This window comes from Mytilus edulis, chromosome 7 (assembly GCF_963676685.1).
Source record: "Mytilus edulis chromosome 7, xbMytEdul2.2, whole genome shotgun sequence".
Classification (NCBI taxonomy): domain Eukaryota; kingdom Metazoa; phylum Mollusca; class Bivalvia; order Mytilida; family Mytilidae; genus Mytilus; species Mytilus edulis.
The window spans coordinates 66,963,860-66,987,519 of record NC_092350.1 but is presented as its reverse complement, the minus strand read 5'-3'; the positions used below and the strand labels follow the sequence as shown (position 1 = coordinate 66,987,519).

The 23,660-nt window shown below is 32.3% G+C and overlaps 1 protein-coding gene across 1 annotated transcript; it reads left to right on the top strand.

The window, feature by feature from the left end:
- The first annotated feature begins 2,910 nt into the window (after nucleotides 1-2,910).
- On the top strand, nucleotides 2,911-12,689 carry LOC139482050 (uncharacterized). The gene is made up of 5 exons (XM_071265696.1): nucleotides 2,911-3,415; nucleotides 5,681-5,872; nucleotides 8,747-9,434; nucleotides 11,665-11,728; nucleotides 12,567-12,689. Exons 1-4 carry the CDS (start codon nucleotides 2,950-2,952, stop codon nucleotides 11,699-11,701), a joined length of 1,383 nt encoding a protein of 460 aa, XP_071121797.1. The 5' UTR covers nucleotides 2,911-2,949; the 3' UTR covers nucleotides 11,702-11,728; nucleotides 12,567-12,689.
- The last annotated feature ends 10,971 nt before the right edge of the window (nucleotides 12,690-23,660 follow it).

Genomic DNA, 23,660 nt, shown 5'->3' with positions numbered 1-23,660 from the left:
TATCGACAAATTTATTCATCTTTCTTATCCTGCTTGTTGCAACACAAAATCTTTAGTGGTTACAAAGTTATGATAAAAAGTGGAATACTATGCATTTGTTATGAAATTTTGTACTTTTGTTTTTAGCTTGCTCAGTCTAGTGATAAAAGAGAAAAATAAATCAAATTTATGCTGTTATGTGTTTTGTTTTCTCTTCTAGTATATACATTATCAAAAACTACCTCATATATCAATATTGCAGTACTCTAGCTGGAGATATATATGCCATCAATGTTGGATATACAAATAAAGTGAAAAAAATGTCTTGTCCGTACACATGCATTCCCTAGTAAACTGGAAGTATAACAGCATTAATGTTGCATTGCTAAGTTCATGTCCTTTTGTAGATATGAAAACACTACTTACATTTTTGTCTACCATCTATTAATAGAGGAAGAATTTGAAAAAAAATTCAGAATGTCTGTAGACACATGTCTTGTCCGTAGACATGGCTTTTTATCAATATTGCTTGGCTTTATGGGTCTTAATTAGTCCTATGTGTTGTTTAAACTTAGAAATTATTTAAGTGTTCTAATTTTTTGTAAAATTACTTTACAGGAGTGGATTATCAGTCATAAAAAGCATACCTTATTTTACTTCAATATCTTTATTCCAGATGCTGCATACCTAAAAAAAGACTAACTAAATCAAATGAAGCAAAAGTATTTCTCCCTATCTGACTTTATTTTTCGCATTTTAGTATTACCAGTAGATGAGGAAGTGTCTATGGACAAGACACTTGTACATAACAAGTATTAAATTCAATTATGTGTCTGCTTTGGAACTTAAATCTTATTTATAGATGATGAAAGTTATCTATCCAAATTAAAACTAAGTATTTTCAAGATAAATATAGTGACAATTAATTCTAACAGATTTTTTTTTTTAACTGGAATTGTCTTGTCCGTAGACATTACCACAATATATTTGTATCCAATTTCCTTGAGTTCAGCCTAATTTGATAGATAAAATGTATGTCATTTTTTGAAGAGAACACATTCAACTATGTCAAAATTAAGTTTCAATAATAGTTTGATTGTTTTAAACAGTCAGATATATGGATTTTAGTTAAAAGAATGTGTCTTCATTTTGGCTTAATCAATAAACTATTGAGATATGTAAAGAATTATGGGTACATTTTTATATTTTCCAAAATTTAAAAACACAGCTTAAAATTTAATTGGTAACTTTTAATCTTAACTTTAACAATCATCTTTGAAAGCATTTAATTGAATATCAATAAAATGTCTTGTCCGTAGACATTATCACAAGGTATTTGTTTCCATTTTCTTCAAAGTTAAGCATCATTTGATAGATAAACCTGATAAAATGTATGTTTTTTTTCCCAAGAGAACACTTTCAACTATGTCAAAATTAGGTTTTAATAATGCATTTCATTAAATATGAATGCAATGCCTTGTCCGTAGACAAAACATATCAATTGTATTGCTAAGTTGGATTGTTTATTGTAAGAATATGCATCAAATTATTTTAATGCTCTATACACCAAAAGAAAGGGATTTTTTGGAAGTTTTGTTATTTATAGATTAGTTTAAGTATTATAATAGTTTGATCAGATAAGATTAATGATCAAAGACAGCTACTGTTGTTCGAAATATTTTATTTTTTTACAACAATTGATCACCCAATATTATTGAGATTTTCTACACATAAACTTTGGTATGTTCGGCAAATTTAATGTCAATAATTGAGTCAATAGCATGTGTAACAACCTCTCTTCCGGTACAGTTTCATAACACGACGTATCATTCTTAAATGCCTTAAAACATTGTAGTCCCTCATTTTAATAATCCCCCACTTCCGTCAACATTGCCAAGACCCTTGTACATGGACGACAACGCTAGAACACACAGGGCAAGGATTTTAACCGAGTCCAAAGAGCAACAAACTATTTACACTATTGTTAAGCCTTCCATGTCTCCATACATAAACCCTATCAAACATGTCTGTGATGCCATTGGCGGAAATCTCAATCGCAGAGATCCACCTTCACAATATTTTGTCGATTTAAAAGTGGCATTTGTTGTTTAATGCAACAGATTTCCTAACACCAAACATTAAAATTTTTTTCGCAATATTTATAAAAATATTGCCAGTTATTTTTCGGTGGTGCTTAACTTTTGGCGGACTGTACATATTCTTATTTATATTTATTGACTTACTTATATACAATTTTGAAATCTAAAATGTAAAAATGAAACAACACTTTAGATGTAGCATCGTACATATCCCCATTTATATTAAGGACAAAAAAAATCAATGATTATTTTTTTTTAGGGAAAGAAATTATTGTCATAAACTATTATTATTGTATTCTCCCGGGCGCTAATTTTCCTTCCCCGGGCGCTTTTTCTTTTCCCGGGCGCTCCCGCCGGGGCGCTTTTTACTAGGACCGCCATGTCTTGAAGGCAACCATTAAAGAAAGTCAAATAAAAATAAAGTTTTTAAAGACCATTTATTTAATAAAAATATTAAATATTTCTTCCAAAAACTGCATATTATATAAATGCTTCCAGTGTTAGCCTAGTGATGGCAATTTTTCATAATTTAAACCATTTCTGTACCAAAATATCAAAAAGAGTTTTTTCCTGAGGTGACACTCATTTTTGACTTCATGTGAAACACAAAATGAACATCTGATTGTGGCTAGGCCGTTCAAGTAGTAACACTCATACTGGCCACATGTTCTTATTTCTATAAGTCATAATCAAGGATTTTTTTATTACTATACAAATATTTTTGTCTGATATGTGTACAAGTTTACGTGCTCCTTCGTCTGAGATAATTATCTTTAGACACACAACATTTGTTAACAATATTAAGTTTTAACACAGGGTGCTCCAAAATAAACGGAGGAAATTACGAACAACAACAAAAACAGCAACAAATATGACGTCGCTCTCCCTTCTCCGAAATCTTTCCTGTCAAAACAAAATGAAAAAATTGCGATATATAGTAAATGCTAATGTATTACTACGACAAACATTTTCATCTTCATGTACGAATCAGAGATGTGTCATTAGTGAACCCAAACAATTACGCTTGAAAGAAGAAATTGAAAACTACATAAACAATCACAAATACACTTTGATTGCTGCCACAGCTGATGTTTGTAAACAAAAGTTTCAAGAACACACGATTGGAAAGAACATAGGAGAGTTATTCACTAGTAGGAGTAGTATATGGCAATTTCCATGGAAAAGAACTGGAAAAGAGAAACCATTTATTTATGAAAACTCAGAAAACATATTCGCAAGAGGTTATGATGCACTCGAAGGTTATTTACATGGTGAAATGGTTGACCATCAGACGTGCGCTGCTTTCACAGCACTGGAAAGATTTTACACAAATAAAGGTAGCTTGATACATAACTGCTGTAACGCCCTTTTTACTTGATCGCAAACATTTCCATCTTAGGAATTTTCTTCAACATGTTCAATGTGACAGCTAGTGTATAGATCCCCAAGCCCTGTCAGCAAATCTAGTCCAAATAATTATGGCAAGGCTATTTTTAATTTTTTTCTGGGACGCCTTCCTAATTATTTGGACTATCAGCAAATCATGCTAATATATAATAGAACATTCCCTCTTTGCAATTTGACTACAGAATAAAAACAAACTAAGCTTTCTATATGCCATATGGTATAGCTATATAGCCCATATAGGTTTTGTTCATTGTTGAAGCCTGTTCACTGTCTTATTAGTGGGTCTCATTTGGGTCTACATGTTAGAGTGATGCAGGATTGCTGATTTTTTTTAAGCGTGACACGTGAAAGTCTAATTATTGTGCTGTTAGAACGGGAAATGAAGTGTAGCGGGACACTGGAAAATACAAAAAAATATGTATATCAGCAGTATATAGTGTAAGCGAGATACAGGAATCTGACAAAACAGTAAGCGGAATCCGGGATCAGAACCCCCCAATGAGACCCCCTTATTATTTTTACTCCTACCATTTTGTCTATAATTAGAATTTTTTTAAATATATAACATGTATTAATTTAACACCAAACATGTACATGTAGCAATACATTATTTATACCAATTAGCTTTGTCATGTTTGTAAATACCAATGGACAGCATGGACAGTAATCTTAAATAAATCTCAATAATTAATCATCTAATTATAATAAAAAAAAATGGTTTAAAAATTCACTACTTTATTCATCATGTTCATGAAAACAAAATTATTTTGATATGATATACATCATGTACATCTATATAGCTACATCTTTTAATTTAACCATGTTAACTTATGTTTAAATGCAAATAGTGCGTGAACTGTGGTGGTCAAAACGTGTAGGGCAACAATTCATAACAGAATGCAACAAATTTTCAAAATTAACTCATTAACTAAAAACGTAACATCACTGTTTATTTTACAAACACTGTTACAACATGTAAAATGGTGAACTTCCGGTAGAGGCATGTACAATATTGGAATCAATTTCAGTAAACACACACAATTTTTTCCAGATTTGGACCATCAAACATTTCAAAAATCAAAATTTGGAAGAAGAAAAAATTGCAGACCAACCGACTCTATTTTTTAATAGTATGTAAATGGAACCACAAATATAGTTTTATTTGGCCTGACAGTAATGAAATAAGAACATGTAGAAAGACCTGAACACTAGTATGACTAGCATACATTTTTGTACATGTTAATTGTATATATATGACTTTGATCTGATAGCTTTAGACAATAAGTCGTGAAAATTGGACAATCACAGATATATGTACGTACATGTATGCATTATAATAAACACAATATCATACACTTCAGGACATATATATACAATGATATACATGTACATGTACATGTACAAAATGTATGTGATTAGTTTCTTTGATAAAACATGTTAAATTATTTGGCTGTTTTTATAATTTTACTTCATATTTGTCTATTTCAATGTATTGCTATTTACAGTGTATAATTAAACACACTATAGAACATGATAGTTACATACACATATACACAAATGTATGTTATTATCATAGTTTATTTATCATGACAAACATTTATGACATTAAATATTATTTTGTTATGTTCAAAAAACCCAATGTAAAAAATTCCAAAAATGATTTTTAATACAAATACAAATTACTAAACTAGTATACAAACTTTGAAGAATATTTGCTATAATTCTATTAATAAAATTGCAAAAGAAAAACATTATTATAAACAAAATGAGCTGTATACACAGAAGGTGTGGTATGCATGCCAATTATACAATAGACCAGACATGCCCAAGACCAAATGATAACTATAGGTCACTTTGCACTTGGCAGTGACTTCAGCAATGAGCAAAACTCATACCGTATTATAATATTGTATAAATAGTACATGGTATAATATGTATCTTTACAATATATTTGAAGATGGGCTTATTTTATTGCAGTTTTAAAAAATAGACATGCTAAATTTTCAGACAGAGCCATTACATGTACATGTATCTAGCTTTAAAATGAGGAATTATTTGAATCTGGAAATATTTTTAACCCTGGGAAATTGATAAAACAGGTAAGTATTTTTGAGGTAGAGTTATATCCCTTATATCATGTATATTTTCAAAATAATGTCATACATGTTAATTATATAGAAATACTTTTTTTCCAGAACTCCACGAAAGAAACCTTGCTCCACTAAACAGCATGAACCTGACAAAGACAGAAACTGCATCATTGATAACTGGTCACCTTCTTTCACAGCTCCTTTATAATCCAACAAATCATAGTATAGATTCAAGCTTCTCTGAAGAACCACCATATGATTGCGTTGCTCCAGTACAATATGGATACACAAATTTCGGTAGGATATTTCATGTATGTACAAAAAAACATGACAAAGAACAGATAGGGGCAAAGCAGAATAAATTCATTGAAAACATGTAAAAACTTCATGCACATTTCTAATTCTTTTTAAGACTTAATTGCTGCAATTATTTTGATACCTTAAAGCAAAGCTTTGATAATGCAACTAAACATAGCTAAATGCAGAGGTTTATATCAACAACTTCTTGGATGAGAATAAAAAATCAGTGCTGTTCAATTATATAAAAATAGTTATTCCCCTTGGCAATATACATTCTATGAAAAATTGTATTGTAAGGGCTCACACACCATGCACACAAACATTTCCTGTCATACTTTTTTTATGATTTTAAATTTGTGTCAAATATTTACATCAACAATGCTTCTAATGATTATGATCGACAAACCAACATGCTGCTTTATGATTTATTTTAAAGCAGTTATCATGATTATGTCCCTTGGAAATGGTAATTCTAAGAAAAATAAGGGCTAATCATTTCTTGTAGGACCTTCGTAAAATTTATATCTACATGCTCTAAGGTTTGTATCAGCAATGTTTCAGACGAGCTTCAAAACTCAGTCTTGATCATTTATTTTAGGAGCGTGCATGTTCCTTTGAAAGAAAACAAATATTTTGAAAATTGCTAATTTTTGTTAGCATTTGAAGGGGCCAACATTTCTTTAATTTCTTGTCAGAACTTTATGAAGTCCATATCAAAGGTTTATATCAGCAAGGTTGTGGATGAATGTGATAATCAGCATTGATTGATCAATTATGTAAACTTGAGTTATGCCCCTTGGATATAAATATTTTATTGAAAATATCAGCATGATCATTTTACATGTAAGTGATGTGATACCTACATTTCTTGTATGATTTTTTTTATTAAAGTTTCATACAAGTTTATAATTGAGGCTATGCCCTCAGATGGAATCAATATGTGCATCAAAAGTGATGGTAAATTTAAATGCTGTTCTGATATTTTTAAGGAAAACAAAAATTTGTTTTTGACTTGAGCTCGCACTCAGCATAAAGCATGTAAAGTGAAAGAAAAATTTGTATAATTACATATACAAGTGCCTGTACATGACATAGATTCAGCTTCATTTACATGTACATGTATTTCAATTAGGGTTCATGTTCTTCTAATATTTTAGGAGTAGTTGAACATGCTACTTTTTTTTGCAAGGTTTAAACAAAAATATATATATTTTTTACCAATTTTTGTTGAAGTACAGTTTTCATGAGTATGCAAGATTAATTTTTCATTTTCTGACGTTCTTTTGCAAAAATCTGCTTGTGTTTATCTTTTGAAAGAAAAAACTCAGCTATAATAAAAAAACGAAGGATAAGGGGTACCCATTCATGACAAAAAATCAGTACTCGCACAGCAAAAACACACAAAAACCAAAGAAACAGCCATTTATTGTTGTTCTTCATCTCAAAGTCACAATATGTTGTCCAATTGATTAAAAGCCAAAGAAATCACAATCTGGAGTAGATGTCTAAAAATTTGGTCTTTAATCATGTTAATTATCTCTAAAAGTAAGGCATGAAGGCATATTTTTATGCCCCACCTACTATAATAGAGGGGCATTATGTTTTTTCGATCTGTGCATCGGTTTGTTCTTCTGTCCGTTCGTCTATCCGTCCGTCTGTACTGCTTCAGGTTAAAGTTTTTGGTCTAGGTAGTTCTCGATGAAGTTGAACTCCAATCAACTTGAAACATAGTACACATGTTCTCTATGATATGATCTTTCTAATTTTAATGCCAAATTAGAGTTTTGACCCCGAGTTTTTCACGGTCCATTGAACAAAGAAAATGATAGTGCGAGCGGGACATCCGTGGACTGTGGACACATTCTTGTTTATAACATATTTGAATTAACTGCATGTAGGTGAAAAATATTTGAATAAAAACTAAATGTTTTTAAAAACTCAATCTAAAATTGCAGGATAAAACAATATTGGTACAGATAAGGAAAAAAAACAAATTTATTTCATTGTATTTGTTCTTGATACTGTGGATACAAAACAGGATATAAGCTGATTGAGCCTGATTTTTATGCCCCACCTACGATAGTAGAGGGGCATTATGTTTTCTGGTCTGTGCCTCCGTTCGTCCATTCGTTCGTCCTGCTTCAGGTTAAAGTTTTTGGTCGAGGTAGTTTTTGATGAAGTTGAAGTCCAATCAATTTGAAACTTAGTACACATGTTCCCTATGATATGATCTTTCTAATTTTAATGTCAAATTAAAGTATTGACCCCAATTTCATGGTCCACTGAACAAAGAAGAAGATAGTGTGAAGCTCAGGTTAAAGTTTTTGGTCAAGGTAGTTTTTGATGAAGTTGAAGTCCAATCAACTTGAAAGTTAGTACACATGTTAACTATGATATGATCTTTCTAATTTTAATGCCAAATTAAAGTATTGACCCCAATTTCACGGTCCAGTGAACATGTAAAATGATAGTGCGAGTGGGGCATCCATGTACTATGGACACATTCTTGTTCTCTCTGTTTCTAGAGCTCTTTAAATAAATGTCATATTTTTCTACACTGCACACATATTGTATAATAACATTTCAGTTGATTCACCAAGTGAATGTGATTAAACAGTGATAGTGCTTATTTTCCACTAGTAGCAGATGTGTCATGTTCATGGAAGAACACTGTACATTGGTGATTATGAACATCATATACATGTACATAAAATAACCTTTATATCTTCACAATTGTCTTTTCAACATGCTAGGGGACGTCTTGGACATGCATGACATATTTGCCACTGGACATTAAGCATTCATTATTCATTTAATTTCATTAATGCTAGGGAGCCCTCTAAAATAATTTTTGTAATCTAATATTTTCAGGAAGTACTTGTCTTTTTTATGGGAAGGCAGATCTAACATTGTTTCCAACAACCAAGGACATGTTTTTAGATTCTCAAACAAATGCAGCTGCTGTGTTTCATATTGGAGAACCAGAAGAGGGTCCTGATGAAAACAGATTACACCCAAAATGGAATACTGATGATGATGATGATGATGATAATGATGATGAAGAAGAGATTTGTGATGAAAACAATGGTGAAAACTTTAATGATGCAGACATTAATCAAGTTTGTAAACAAGCCATCTCTTTATCAATGTGGAAGCGTAAACAAAGGATCTTGGCCTACAGTGGAAACAGCGATTATCATTTGTCAATGTTGCCTGTGTGTGCCATTAATAAACACAAATATATGGTAGTTATGTATAATGCTCAGCATGATTACCTATTAAAAATGCAGAAGAAAGACTTTTTAAAAATTTTCAACAAGGACAAACTAGAATTTTCTACAATTATTAATCTTTGGATGTTAATCCATCACAACTTATTTTGCACAGAACTGTCTGATGATGCCATCCAAATCCTTAAAGGCACTGGCGGACTCATACAAAGATTAGGAGAAGATGCTTTTAAGGAAGTTGTTAAAACTTCCAAATTTGATTATGATATAGAACCCATTGGAGATGAGTTTGAGGTAGACGTGGAGAATGATTCAATTCCTGCTTCAGGGTAAATTGCCCCTTAATTATGAATGTCTTTTGACAAAGATATGTAAATTTTGTGCACAATGTATAAGGACACTTAAGATACTAGAATTAAGTGTGCAAGACCCATTCGTTTTACTGGAAACGCATCAGTTGCTTGTATGGTCAAGTTAAAGTAAATGGGCTATAACACAAATTTCAGTGAAATGTTGTATACAACTTTGGCTCGATGATGAACTTCAACTGAAAATCGAAAAAATAATGCATTTATCACATTTATCATTTGAAATATTACTGCATTGGGGTTCATAAAACGTTGATTTTGGACATTTTTCACTGCCAGCACAGTAGTAAATTGATTATTATACAAAAAACTAAGTTGATGACCATATGATTATTTAATCATGTTAATCATGTTAATATCAGTAAAACAAAAATTCAAGTGTCAACAACATATAGTTTTTTAAGGAAAAATTCTTCTATAGACATATAGAGTAGAATTAGAGATTTTATGATTTTAACACAAATTTTAGAAGAGTTTTGCTGATTTTTTGTGCTTTCTATACAAATTTTCATCCGTATTGAAAGAAATCAATCTGCAATATCATGAATATTTCAGGTAATAAAATAAAAAAGATAAGTACATATACATATTTTTTTCGAGCAAAATCTGCTTCATAGTCCATTTACTGTTCCTTAATTGACTAGAAATAAAAACAGTATATACATGTATCTGTTATGAAAATTAGAGAAGAATCTGTCACCCTTTTTTTAGCTCACCTGGCCCGAAGGGCCAAGTGAACTTTTCTCATCACTTGGCGTCCGTCGTCTGTCGTCCGTCGTCGTTGTCATCGTTAACTTTTTACATTTTGAACTTCTTCTAGAGAACCACTGAAAGGAATGAAACCAAACATAGCATGAATGTTCCGTATGAGGTGCTGACCAAGTGTTGTTACTTTGTAGCCAATCCATCATCCAAGATGGCCGCCAGTGGGGGGGACTTACTTTTACATAGGACCCTATGGGAAATGCATACAAATGACTTCTTCTAGAGAACCACTGAATGGAATGAAACCAAACATGGCATGCATGTTCCTTATGAGGTGCTGACCAAGAGTTGTTACTTTGTAGCCGATCCATCATCCAAGATGGCTGCCAGCGGGGGACTTAGTTTAACATAGGACCCTATGGGAAATGCAAACAAATGACTTCTTCTAGAAAACCACTGAATGGAATGAAACCAAACATGGCATGAATGTTCCTTATGAGGTGCTGACCAAGTGTTGTTACTTTGTAGCCAATCCATCATCCAAGATGGCCGCCAGCGGGGGGACTTAGTTTAACATAGGATCCTACGGGAAATGCATACAAATGACATCTTTTAGAGAACTACTGAATGGATTGAAACCAAACATAGCATGAATGTTCCTTATGAGATGCTGACCAAGTGCTGTTACTTTGTCTCCGATCCATCATCCAAGATGGCCGCCAGCGGGGGGGACTTAGTTTAACATAGGACCCTATGGGAAATGCATACAAATGACATCTTTTAGAGAACCACTGAATGGATTGAAACCAAACATAGCATGAATGTTCCTTATGAGATGCTGACCAAGTGTTGTTACTTTGTCTCCGATCCATCATCCAAGATGGCTGCCAGCGGGGGGCTTAGTTTAACATAGGACCCTATGGGAAATGCATACAAAAGTCTTCTTCTAGAGAACCACGGAATTGAATGAAATCAAACATAGCATGAATAGTCTTTCCTTATGAGGTGCTGGCCAAGTGTTGTTACTTTGTAGCCAAATTTTATCTGTTTTTATATTATTTCAAAAACCCAAGTAGAGTCAGGTGATCGATACAGGCTCTTGAGAGTTTCTAGTTTTAGTAATTGCCCCAGAAATATATCTTTTTGCAGTTTTGTCAAGCCTTGGACTTGGCGAAAAGGCGAGACATAGCGATCCTACATTCTGTTGTTGGTGTCGTAGTCCTCAACACAGTAGTGTCCACAAATATTCACTCTGTGGTTAAAGTTTTTGTCCCCTGACTGAATATATAATGAGATGTCTTCTCAAATTTTTAACGTTGTTGTTAAAACACATGTATTTCTAGGATACCTCATGTTCCTGATTTTTGGCTAATTCCAATTTATATGTATATATGTAGTAGGAATTGAAGGTGCATGTAAAATGCAGCCAAAATGTCAAGTTATTACAGTTATTATGTACTATGTAATATTTTAAACTATTTTACAGAGCAGGAAGATCACCGAAATATCCAAAGATTAATTAAGAGCAGTAAGAAGAATGAGACTCAAAGGTATTTAAAATCATTAAATCTCTTAATGTTCTTAGTGCATGTAGTGTATCATTTGTTTGTTGTTGATTAATGCCATGGATCATGTCGCTTAAAGAAGTGTTCAATATTGGATTTTTCCCTTTAAAAAAAGGGAGATAATTTACCACGAACTGTTAACAAAATGGTGTCATATGAAAGGTTACTTCACACTGATTCTATGAACTTTTCCATTAAATAGATTATATTTTCAAAAATTTCAGAAGAAATAACTCTGATAAAGACTAAAAAAAATTGTTAACAAAGACTAAAAGCTATAACTTACAATTAATTTAAAGACATACCATCATGCCGCCATCAAAGTTAAGCCTGAAACATGATTACAATTATTACTATGTTTAAAATCTTATTTCTGCACATTCTGTTCACTTTTCTGTTACACATTGTTAGAAAATATATGAGTTTTAATTTTAACAATCTGTTATATGTTTGTGTATATTTCGCAAACGTCTTTGATTCTCTCTGGCACTTTGGTTGCCCTCACCAACACAAATTGACAGCCAAAAACAGAGCACATCGATACCTAAAATCACTTAAACACCAATCAATCAGACAAATCCCTTAAATGCTTGACAACATTTGTTTATTTTGGTTTAATTTTTTTTACGCCTGAAATTTATAACATGCTGTATTTATTTTTTTATCTTTACACTGGAAGAATGGTTTACTTAGTATTAAAAATATTCAAATCCAGTTTGTGAATCAAATATTTGACTTATCTGTTGATATAGTACTAATGTTATTATCTCTTTTTCAATATTTAAATATAACTAATACAGTTTACAGTTTTATTATTTTACAGATGTTATCTATAGATGACTGGATGAACTGGTTTACTATGAATCTTGATGAAACATACAGAACAGTAAAGAAGGACTGTGATAGTGGCTTTAATATATTAATCAAGAGAATTGATTTATTTTACAAAGATTTTATTTAGTATTTGGCTATTTATTTCACAGATTTTGATAAAAATTGCATACAGCTTTGGCTCAACATGTCCAATGTATTATGTACAACAAAGTTGGCAATCCAACTGTTTTATATTTTGCAATAATTAAAAGGTGACTGGTGCGACTTGTTTTTGGTATCATTTGACTGAAAAATGCTTGACACTGACCAGAAACATTTATCAACTTGTGTAAGTTCTTAGACCAATTCCAAATTTTCATTTGCCTTATCTTTAGCTTACAGGGCTCATGTGAGTTTATCTCATCACTTGATGTCCATGTTAGTCTGTTTACTTTTACAATAATCTTCTCCTCTGAAACAACAGGACCGAAAACCAAACTTAGCTACATAATAATAATAGCAGACATGATCAAAATCAGACGACTTCTTATAGGAGTTTTTGCCCGCCTATTACACAAATGTATTTTTAAAACTATAATTAAAAGCAGATTTATGGGGGAGGGTTAAGGGGGCCTGATCCCCTTTTGCTTGAAAATTTGGATGATTATTTAAGGAATCACTGAAACGTGACTAGAGCAGTCCTCCTCTCAGGTAGTAACTGGTTAGTTCCCCTTACACACATTTCTGGAACCAACACTGATAATAGATAGAGAGAAACTTTAAATTGTAAAAATTATCAGTGAAACAAGCATTGTCGAAATTGTGCTGATATAATAAGTCGACTGTCACTCCTTAACTTAGGAGCAATATAAAAAAAGATGGTATCAGGTCTGTTTGCTTAAAAACATGTTCACAACCTATCTGTCCCCCCTCCCCTCTTAGATTTTAGATGTATTAATTAACATATTTGAATTTTTATTGATAAAAAATTCCAAATTTAGATATAGAAAAATTAAACAGACTAAATAGTTTTAGTTGATTTTAGTCTCTGATGCATGATTTTTTTATTATTAATTGTTTTTGGCTTTTAACTAGCTGTCAGTAACTGTGAGTACTCTCAAATCTTATTTTCTTGTTAATTCGACCTGTTGATACTGTTCATAATGCTTTTTTGTTATTTTATATTAATATGGATCTGGTCTATATACCAGCTTCGATTATTTGGTATATCTTCTAATTTTCACTTATTTGTGCTACATTTGTATAAACTTCAAGATTTACCTGTATTATTAAAACCGTTTTTTTTTCAAGGGTTAAATATTTCGCAGTGGTGTCTTGCCATGGCTTTGTTTGGACTTGTTTGTTTGCTTTTCGGCCTTGAATGTTAGTCCCAAATATTTTATTAACTGCATTTGCATTCAGATATTGCAGATCAAATTTATTCGTTCATTGTGGTAATTTATGTTTTTTGATTGAGTTAAGGTGGTACCTAACACTACAGGGAGATAACTCTGTAAAATCAGCTAAACGTTTTAATTACGTTGTGTTGTTAAGGGAATACAATGTATTAAGCTTCTAAATGATCAAAATAAGTGTTTGTCAAACTGCTATATATCCAGTGTAATTTTTCTGATAAAACGGTTGGTACAAATTTTTTTAAATTTTTATATTTTTGTCAAAGGGTCAAAGTATATACTGTGTCATAATTTCAATAAAATTAAACGAGCTTAATTAATTTTAGTTAAAGTGTTGGGTACCACCTTAAGCCTGCCAATTGATATTTTATCTTGTGTTTTTCTATGTTGTGATGTTATGTTATTGTTCAGAAAAAGGGAGAAGGTTTGGTACCATGAAAACGTTTAATCCCGCTGCAAATGTTTGCACCTGTCCTAAGTCAGGAATCTGATGTACAGTAGTTGTCGCTTGTTTATGTAATTTATACGTTTTTCTCGTTTCTCGTTTTTTTATATAGATTAGACCGTTGGTTTTCCTGTTTGAATGGTTTTACACTAGTAATGTTGGAGCCCTTTATAGCTTGTTGTTCGGTGTGAGCCAAGGCTCTGTGTTGAAGGCCGTACATTGACCTATAATGGTTTACTTTTATAAATTGTTATTTGGATGGAGAGTCGCCGTCTCATTGGCACTCACACCACATCTTCCTTTATCTAAATAATCATAAATAATGAAAAACTAAACAGACTTAATAAGAAGCAATTCAAAATCAACAAAACAGTGATTTATGTCCTGAATTTCAAGAACATTGTTGGAGAGTATCCAGAGTTAAATATACACGTAGACAAATGAGAGTGACACACGCTATTTCTAGAATGTCTTGTTTTATGCTTTTGTTAAAACATGAAAACTATGAATTTGGATTTCAGAGTTATTATACAAGTGGTCAATAGTGAAGACTCTGGATTTTTGAGTTTTTTTGTCGAGCCTGCGACTTTTGTTGCAGAAAGCTGGACATAAGGATAGTGATCCAGCGGCAGCATTAGCTTACTTCTTTAAAAATGTTTTATATTTTAGACCTGGATGCTTCATGCTTTGTATGTAGATGCCTCATGTTACGAAGTTTTCGTCACTCACATATCCAATGTCCTAGACCTCATTTTCATGGTTCAGTGACAACTTAAAAACAAAGTTAACATTTTTTGTAATGTTAAATTCTCTCTTATTTTAGGGACGACATCAAAAGATCGATGTAGGATGAAAAACTTAAATCAAATAGTTTGGGGGTGGGGGGTCAACATTGCTGCAAGTTTTGTTAATCTAAAATCGATTTTACATATATCCCTATTGGTCAATCAATTTTTCCCAAATTAAGTTAAGAGGGGGGTGTGGGGGTCAATGAAAAAACTATGTGAATTAAGTTTTTTGTCCTTCATTGAACTTTTGATGTCGTCCCTTAAGTAATAGGATAACTATATTCGGTATGTGCGTACCTTATAAGGTCCTCATGCCCGACGGAGAGTTTTCATTTGACCTGGACCTCATTTTATTGATTCATGGATCAGTGAAAAAGGTTAAGTTTTTGATGGTCAAGTCCATAACTCAGATACTGAGGGGGAGGACAGGGGTAAGGGAGACAGGGAGAAAGGGGGTAGGAGAAAGGAGAAAGGGGGTGGGAGAAAGGAGAAAGGAGAGGAAGGCTGGGAGAAAGGAGAAAAAGTTGGAGAAAGGAGAAAAAATAAAATATCTCTCCTTTTAAAAAAATTTCTAATATTTTCAAGAAAAAATATCTCAAAAGGAGATGTTTTATTCCAATGGGAGAAAGGAGAACGGGGGTAGGAGAAAGGAGAAGAGGGGTGGGAGAAGGGAGAAGGGTACCCCCCTGTCCTACCCCTCAGATACTCTAAGTAATAGGTCTAGTATATTCGAAGGGGCCTCGGTGGCCAAGTGGTCTAAGTAGTTACTACTATAATCATTAGCCAGTCAACACTGACGATGTGAGTTCGAACCCCGCTCGTGTTGGTGCACTCGACTCCAATCTTAATTGACTAGGATTGTCAGTTTTCCTATCAAAGGTCGGTGGTTTTCTCCGGGCACTTCGGCTTCCTCCATCAATAAAAACTGGCCACCACGAAATAGCCTATACGCGGTGCTTAAAAATGGCGTAAAAACACAAAAAATTAATCAACAACAAAAAATATCAATTCTATTTTCGGTGAATGGAAGGACTGTAAAGTGTATATGTACAACTGGCAGGTGTCATCTGACCTTGACCTCATTTTCATGGTTCAGTGCTTATAGTTATGTTTTTGTTTGTTTTTCATATACTGTTTGCACAAGGACTACTATATTTGGTGTATGGAGTGTTTGTAAGGTGCGCATGTCTAGCTGGTAGGTGTAATCTGACCTTGACCTCATTTTCATAGTTCAGTGGTCAAAGTCAAGTATTTGAGTTTTGGTCTTTTTATCTAAAACTATATGCAATAAGTCAACTATATTTGGTGTATGGAAATATTTTATGATCTATGTGTCAGTCGCTCAGATTAATTTGACATTGACCTCATTTTAATGGTTCTTTCCTCAGTGTTAATATTTTGTGTTTTGGTCTGTTTGTCTTAAACTATAAGCAATAGGTCAACTATATTTGTTGTGTCGAAGACTTGTTAGCTGTACATGTCTGTCTGGCAAGGTTCATCTGACCTTGAATAAATTTTCATGGTTCATTGGTCATTTTTTAGTTTTCTTGGTTTATGTTTAGTTTATGTGACAGTTGTAATAAAGTTTATATTTAGGACTATCAACATATTAATATCAATGATTAGTAAAGAAGGCGAGAAATTTCAGCGTGTGCTCTCTTGTGTTCAAAAGGCCAAGTGAACTTTTCTATCACTTAGCGTTAGTCATCCGTTGTCGGTAACGTTTACAAAAATGTTCTCCTCTGAAACTACTGGGCCAAATTTAGCCAAATTTGACCACAATCATCATTAGGGCATATAGTTATAAAAATGTGTTCGATGACCCCGTATGTTAAACAACATGGCAGACATGACAAGATCTACAATATTTTTTTTTGAAAACTGTAAAGATTGATACACTTTGAATGGCAGTAATGGTCAGAAAGATCAGATCAACAAATAAGTCAAAGTTTGACAATAATGTTGGTTCACTTAATTATTATAGGAGTGATTGCCATGAATGATAATCTTTTTACGGTTTTCATGTTATGGAAAAGAATTCAAGAGAATAGGGAGAAACTATAAACGGAAAAATAAACAGCAAGATAATTTAAACAAAATACTAAAAAAAGTGTCGTGAATTATATTCTAGTTCACAATGATGGAGAGTGTCCATGGTTTACGATGCGTCTAGACCAATGAGAGCCACACACGTACCTTAGAGACTCTTGTTTCATTTCACAGTATGTGAATCTCAATTTGGATCGCAAGGCTGCAATAATGAAAAAATATTTGAGTGGGTCAGTATCAAATTGTAATGATCTTTATAGAGTTATAAAATTGGGTGGTATTTGTGCTCCTCATACTTTGTTTTTCTATGTTTTATTAAATTTGTAATAAGCTTATAGCATATTGTAACATACACATGATTTACAGGATACCGGGTATATAGCTATAATTTTAATTGAAAGGGGTGCAAAATGATGCAATTGAAGTAAATGATTGATGTTGCTAGTTCATTCGTACCCTGTAGATCCCATGCAACTTTTAAAAGATGAGAGTACAAAAGATAAAAACAAAAACGTCCCATTCCTGTTTGATTGATATTCCCAAAGTTTGACTGAGGAATATAGATTTGGTTATTTTGGTATTCTTCCGGCCAACAAGGGTTCTATTTCGGTATGCGGGATGTTAAAGTATGCAGTCAAGGCGTGTCACAATAGGGACCGATTAAATATGATGCCTAGTGTAGAGCAAGTGCCGTGTAGAGCGAGTTTCACTGGTCGAATGACGGCAAAAATTATGTTTCTACCCAACATACCCTCACTTTGCCAATGACGGTTCATATTTCTCGACCTTCATCATGGAATGGCCTCTATAACAGGACTTACGTATAATATTTATTGTTAATGTGTTCTCGTCCTGAACATGCATAAAATATTTGTAACTGGAAGAAGAGCACACAGAAATAGCAAATGATGACTTTCATCATTAAAGTATTTTATTATACCTCAGTACGTTTTTGTCTTTATCACAAATAATGAAAAAGTTGTGCTATTTCATTCCACAGACTATTTGCCAGTCAATAGTTTCAAAGATTATTACCCCGGTTTATAGTTTTAGAATCATCTTTCCCGATTTTTTTCATGCTTATTTTTCATTGGACAATAATGATGACATTGACTATTCTGTTTGGATTTGTGTGCTCCGCAACGTCAAACTTTAATATCGTAAACGGTATAATAATCTGTGTGTGTTCATTGAAATATCACTTACAAAAGCAATTATAAAAGAGAAAGAAAATCTTCGCGCGCATTTTTTAAAGATCTAAAATATAGTACCTTTTTAATAATATAGGTTTGGTTGTCGTATTCTAAAACTGCATTTGCGTTTGGTATATACTTTAGCTAGAATCTATTATATGCACGGAAAGTTTAACACAAGTGTTTCTAGTCTTGATTGCAATGAATGAAATATTTACAAATATAACACGAACTGAAAAAAATCATTTTGTGCATGTCAAGTTATGGGACATTTTTCTTTTCTTTCATGTGATATATGTACACTTTTTGGAAACTAGTTAATTAATGGAATATAAAACACAAAATGACTGTGTTGTTCAGTAAAATAAAACACCTAATGACTGGTTGTGCGGGTAATAGCAAGTTTGTTGTTCCTTCACATACCAAATATTGCTCTCGGCTGTGCCTCGAGCAATATTTGGTATCTCGGGGACAACAAACTTGCTATTACACTCACACCCATTCAATAGGTGTATAATATTTAACATGCTGACCATCTGATATTTATTTCCCTTCTCTTTTCTTTGTCTTGGCTATCACTTAACATCACATGCTCGAAAACAAACTAATTGTAAATAGACATGACTACAGCTTGCGTGCCTTTAGTTCGGAGTGAAATTTTACCCTAACAGATGCTTCAAATTAGATTTCCAATTCCTTTGTTCTAATTTTCATTTTTTATGCCCCATTTGTGGGCATTTTGTTTTTCGGTCTGTAGGTCCATTGGTTTGTTCGTCCGTCTGTTAGTTCGTTCGTTCGTTCGTCCGTCTCATCCTCCCGTATGTCCTGCTTCAGGTTATTGGTTAAAGTGTTTGGTCAAGGAAGTTTTCGATGAAGTGGGAGTCCAACCAAGTAGACCTATCATATGATCTTTCTAATTTTAACAAATGAGAGTTTTGACTCCAATTTCACGGTCCAATAAACATAGAAAATGAGAAAGTGAGTGGGGCATCCGTGTACTATGGATACATTCGTGTTTACTTAAACTATTTTTATTATTAAAAGTAGCTCTTTTTTCTTTATCTGTTCATGCACATTAAAACTGAAAACATACCAGACAAAAACACGTTGTAAATGTAAAGAAAAACATTAATTTTCCGATTCCCCGTTATTCAGATTCTAGTCTGAGCACATGTTTGCTCAATCTTGTATGCGTCTTGACTTTTAAAGTAAATGTGTATCATCCCCTTTGTCAGGTTCAGCCAGAAGGCTCTTTCCGTCATTATTGAAGTGCACATTGTGCCCAGTTCCAAGTCCTCATATTTTACGAACGCTCTCATTTGTACAAGTATTGCCTGATTTTTATGAAATGTTAAAATTGTAGATTTAAGGGACCGTTCAATATTTATCAGATGGATGGGCCGGTGCAAAATGGGGTGGGGCAAACACTTTTTTGTGTAAATATTTGGATGGGCGAGATCTTTTTTCAATATGCATAGTGGATGGGCAAGAACTTGTTTTATAGGGAAAATATGTTGCTATAAATTTTGTCGGTGTGTCGAAAATTTCTTTTGCAGGCATAAACAAAAATAAAAATTTTAAAATGATTTTAATGTATCTTTTAGAAATGGTTAAATCATGTAACATTAAATAGAAACATTTAGAAATAGTTAAATCATGTAACATAAAGTAGCAACATTTAGAAATAATTAAAACATGTAACATTAAAAAGCAACATTTAGAAATAATTAAATCATGTAGGTCTAACTTTAAATAGCAACATTTAGAAATAATTAAATCATGTAACATTGAAAAGCAACATTTAGAAATAATTAAATTATATAACTTTAAATAGCAATATTTAGAAAAACTTAAATCATGTTACATTAAAAAGCAACATTTAGAAATAATTAAAGTATATAACATTAAATAACAACATTTAGAAATAATTAAATCATGTAACATTAAATAGCAACATTTAGAAATAATTAAGATCATGTAACATATTAGATAGCAACATTTTATAACTTTGACATTCACACTGTTAATTCCATATATATATATATGGAATTAATATATATATATATGGAATTAATATATATATATATATATATATGGAATTAATATATATATATATGGAATTAATATATATATATATATATATGGAATTAATATACAACTCGTCTAAACATCAACCTAACAATGTTAGATCTGTAAATTTGCTTTCGCAAATTTTTGGTTAATTAATATATATATATATGGAATTAATATATATATATATGGAATTAATATATATACATGTATATATGGAATTAATATATATATATATATGGAATTAACAAGCACATTTGTATTTTGTATTCCAAACGTTTTAAACGTACATGCACGGACAAAATACGTTTTTTAAGACATGATAGATTTTTTTTCACACTCGACAAAAGAAGGACGCACTTGGAAAAACACTGACTGCTCTCGAAAAAAAACCCAACCCCGAACATATGAAGCGAGATAACGCTTCAAATGTCTTTTTCAAAGCAAATAATAAAACTACACGTTTTTCAACACCGATATTTTACTTCTTTTAGTTTGGGAACAGTATACATGGTATACACGTTCCTGTTTTAATCTAAAATTATTTATTATTATTATTAATTCTGCCAAAATTTAAGTTTTTATAATTTTGGCAAATATTTAATTAAATCTTAAAATTTGGCATTCTTTTTTAACGACCGACCCACGCCAAAGTTTGAAGTCCATTTGACTGTGTAGACTTTTCAAGTACGCAATTACGTCAGTTAATAATTGAGCGTGTATAGAGGGTGTTACACATTACAAACCCTTGCAACAGCTCTTTGAAGGATCCGTAGGTGGCCTGTTGCAAGGCAGAATTTCTGTCCATATACAATATACTCTAATTTTTAGTGGCTGTCTAAATTTCTCGACATCTATCATGTTTATCCCGAACGTCAAGAAATACAGGAACTACTTATTGGATTTATTGTTAAATTGTTTTCGTCTTGAATATACTTGACAAAGGAGTAGGTCCGGTAAGGACCGATTTTGGCCTCAAATTTCAGGTTCATTTTACGAAAGATTTTGACCACTTTTTAAACACTTAAGTGTCTATTTGATTTGAATCAATTAATTTATGTGAAAGATTTTAACTGATTTAGTCATGAAAAACAACCCGATTCAAGCTCAAATATGAAAAATCTACCAAATATGCCGAAAAATGTCACTTTTCAGATGATTTTTGTCAAAAATGAAAGTGGCCGCATCCGTGTTCATCCTCAACCTTTATATATGTTATGTATTATCATAAAATACAACTTACATTTCAATATTAAGGATGAACACGAATGCGGCCACTTTCGTTTCACACGAAAACTGTCTTACATTTAACTAAAATGCTAGAATTGTGAAGATTTCAGTAATTTAGCATGACATGACTTAATAGTGCTAGTACCCGATATATGTGCATTGTATTGTCAAAAACAGCCCATATTTATGTAGCAAAAGAATGCTACTGTCCAATAAATAACTAAAAGTTTACATTTTAACGATTTTGTAAAACTGCTATATTTTGGGGCCAAAAAGGGGTCTTACTGGACCTACTCCTTTGTCACGATGCAACGATGAATCATTTAGAATTGTTTGTTTATAAATAAAAAAAAAAAAAAAAAAAAGGCTAAGGTCTCAACTCCATCAGGCAAAGAATTTTAGTTGACATACAACGAAATTGTGCGTCTTTTGTTTTCAAAACATGTATGTGTCTTTCTATGTTGGGATGTATCACTATTGTTTCAGATAAGGGTGAAGGTTTGGTGCCATTTAAACCCGCTGCGATTGTTTGCAACTGTCATAAGTTCGGAATCTGATGTTCAGTTGTTGTCGTTTGTTGCTGTGGTTCACAAGTGTTTCTAATTTCCCAATTTTTTTTTTTATAGTTTCGAGAGTTGGTTTTAACGTTTGAATGGTTGAGGTTCTTTATAGCTTGCTGTTAGTTGCGAGCAAAGACTCCGTTTTTTGAAGGCCGTACTTTGAACTGTGATGGTTTACTTTTATATATTGTGACATGGATGGAAAGTTGTCTCATTGGCACTCGTACCTCATCTTCTTATATCTATGTAGTATTTAGAATAAGATGGATAGTCATGAATAAAAAATACTGTGAAAAGGGGACCAATTCACTCGATTTCCGCCGAGCACTATAACTATCGTGTTGTACGTTAAAACTAATACATACTAGATGATATATTCTAGAGTTTTTGCTAAATAAGATATATCGGGTTTTTTTCGCGTATTATTATCCGTAAAGTGAAAAATCACTCTTTTAATGAATAAAACCCCAATACTCGGAAAAGTAAATTCTATTATTGTCCGAAAACTGGACAATTCGGTTATGTTAAATCTAAAATTTATAAAAATCAAAAGGGAGTTCACGTCAGTAGATATAAACAATTTACCAAAGTTTCCTGCTAATTGGTTAAAGAGTTTTTGAGTTATTTCCGGACAGGTTAAAGACGTACGGAGGGACTGACGAACAACAGTAAACCATAATACTTCCCGTAAACGGGCGTATAAAAAAGAAAACAATTGCATAGTACACGATAAGATCTGTAATGATGTGATTAGTGTTAATCAGAGCTGTATATCAATTATTCCGACTATCGGATATACATGTAGTGAATCAAAACAATCAACCTAGAATTAATCAACAGCAACTAATTCTTTCTTCTCCTTTCTATGTTAAAATTCTGTACACATTTTAATATATACATGTATTTAAAGCACATAGTTGTCCTTCAAGCAAATTACTAACAACACGGTTAATGCAATTCGAACATCCATCTCTTTAAGATTTAGCTATCGGTTACCCATATACAATAATTATCACCCTTCATGATCAATTTGGTCACACATTTTTGCAAAACGGAACTAATATATAATGCGTTGATGGTTACATGTAGTTAGTTTTAGTGCTTATTATGCATGCATTATATTCGCAACTATCCGATAATCAAACACTAATCAGTCCAGAAATTATATTTACAATAATGGATTTATAAGGCATGATAAGCAGATTAAAAAATTTGTTTCATTTCGCTACATTCTTACAATCCATCGTATAGGCCATAGTACACACGAATTTGACAAGAAAAATGAATGCATTATTTTAAAGTAGTTTAACACTTTTGAATCGTTGTTTAAAACAAAATAACTTTCAAACCCTTA

What these genes read in the sequence shown, in the direction of transcription:
- LOC139482050 (XM_071265696.1), top strand. Translation starts at nt 2,950, where the DNA reads ATGACGTCGCTCTCCCTTCTCCGAAATCTTTCCTGTCAAAACAAAATG. An exon ending in ATATGGATACACAAATTTCG is followed by an intron (nt 5,873 to 8,746) that starts GTAGGATATTTC and finishes TAATATTTTCAG; the next exon opens with GAAGTACTTGTCTTTTTTAT. An exon ending in GATTCAATTCCTGCTTCAGG is followed by an intron (nt 9,435 to 11,664) that starts GTAAATTGCCCC and finishes ACTATTTTACAG; the next exon opens with AGCAGGAAGATCACCGAAAT.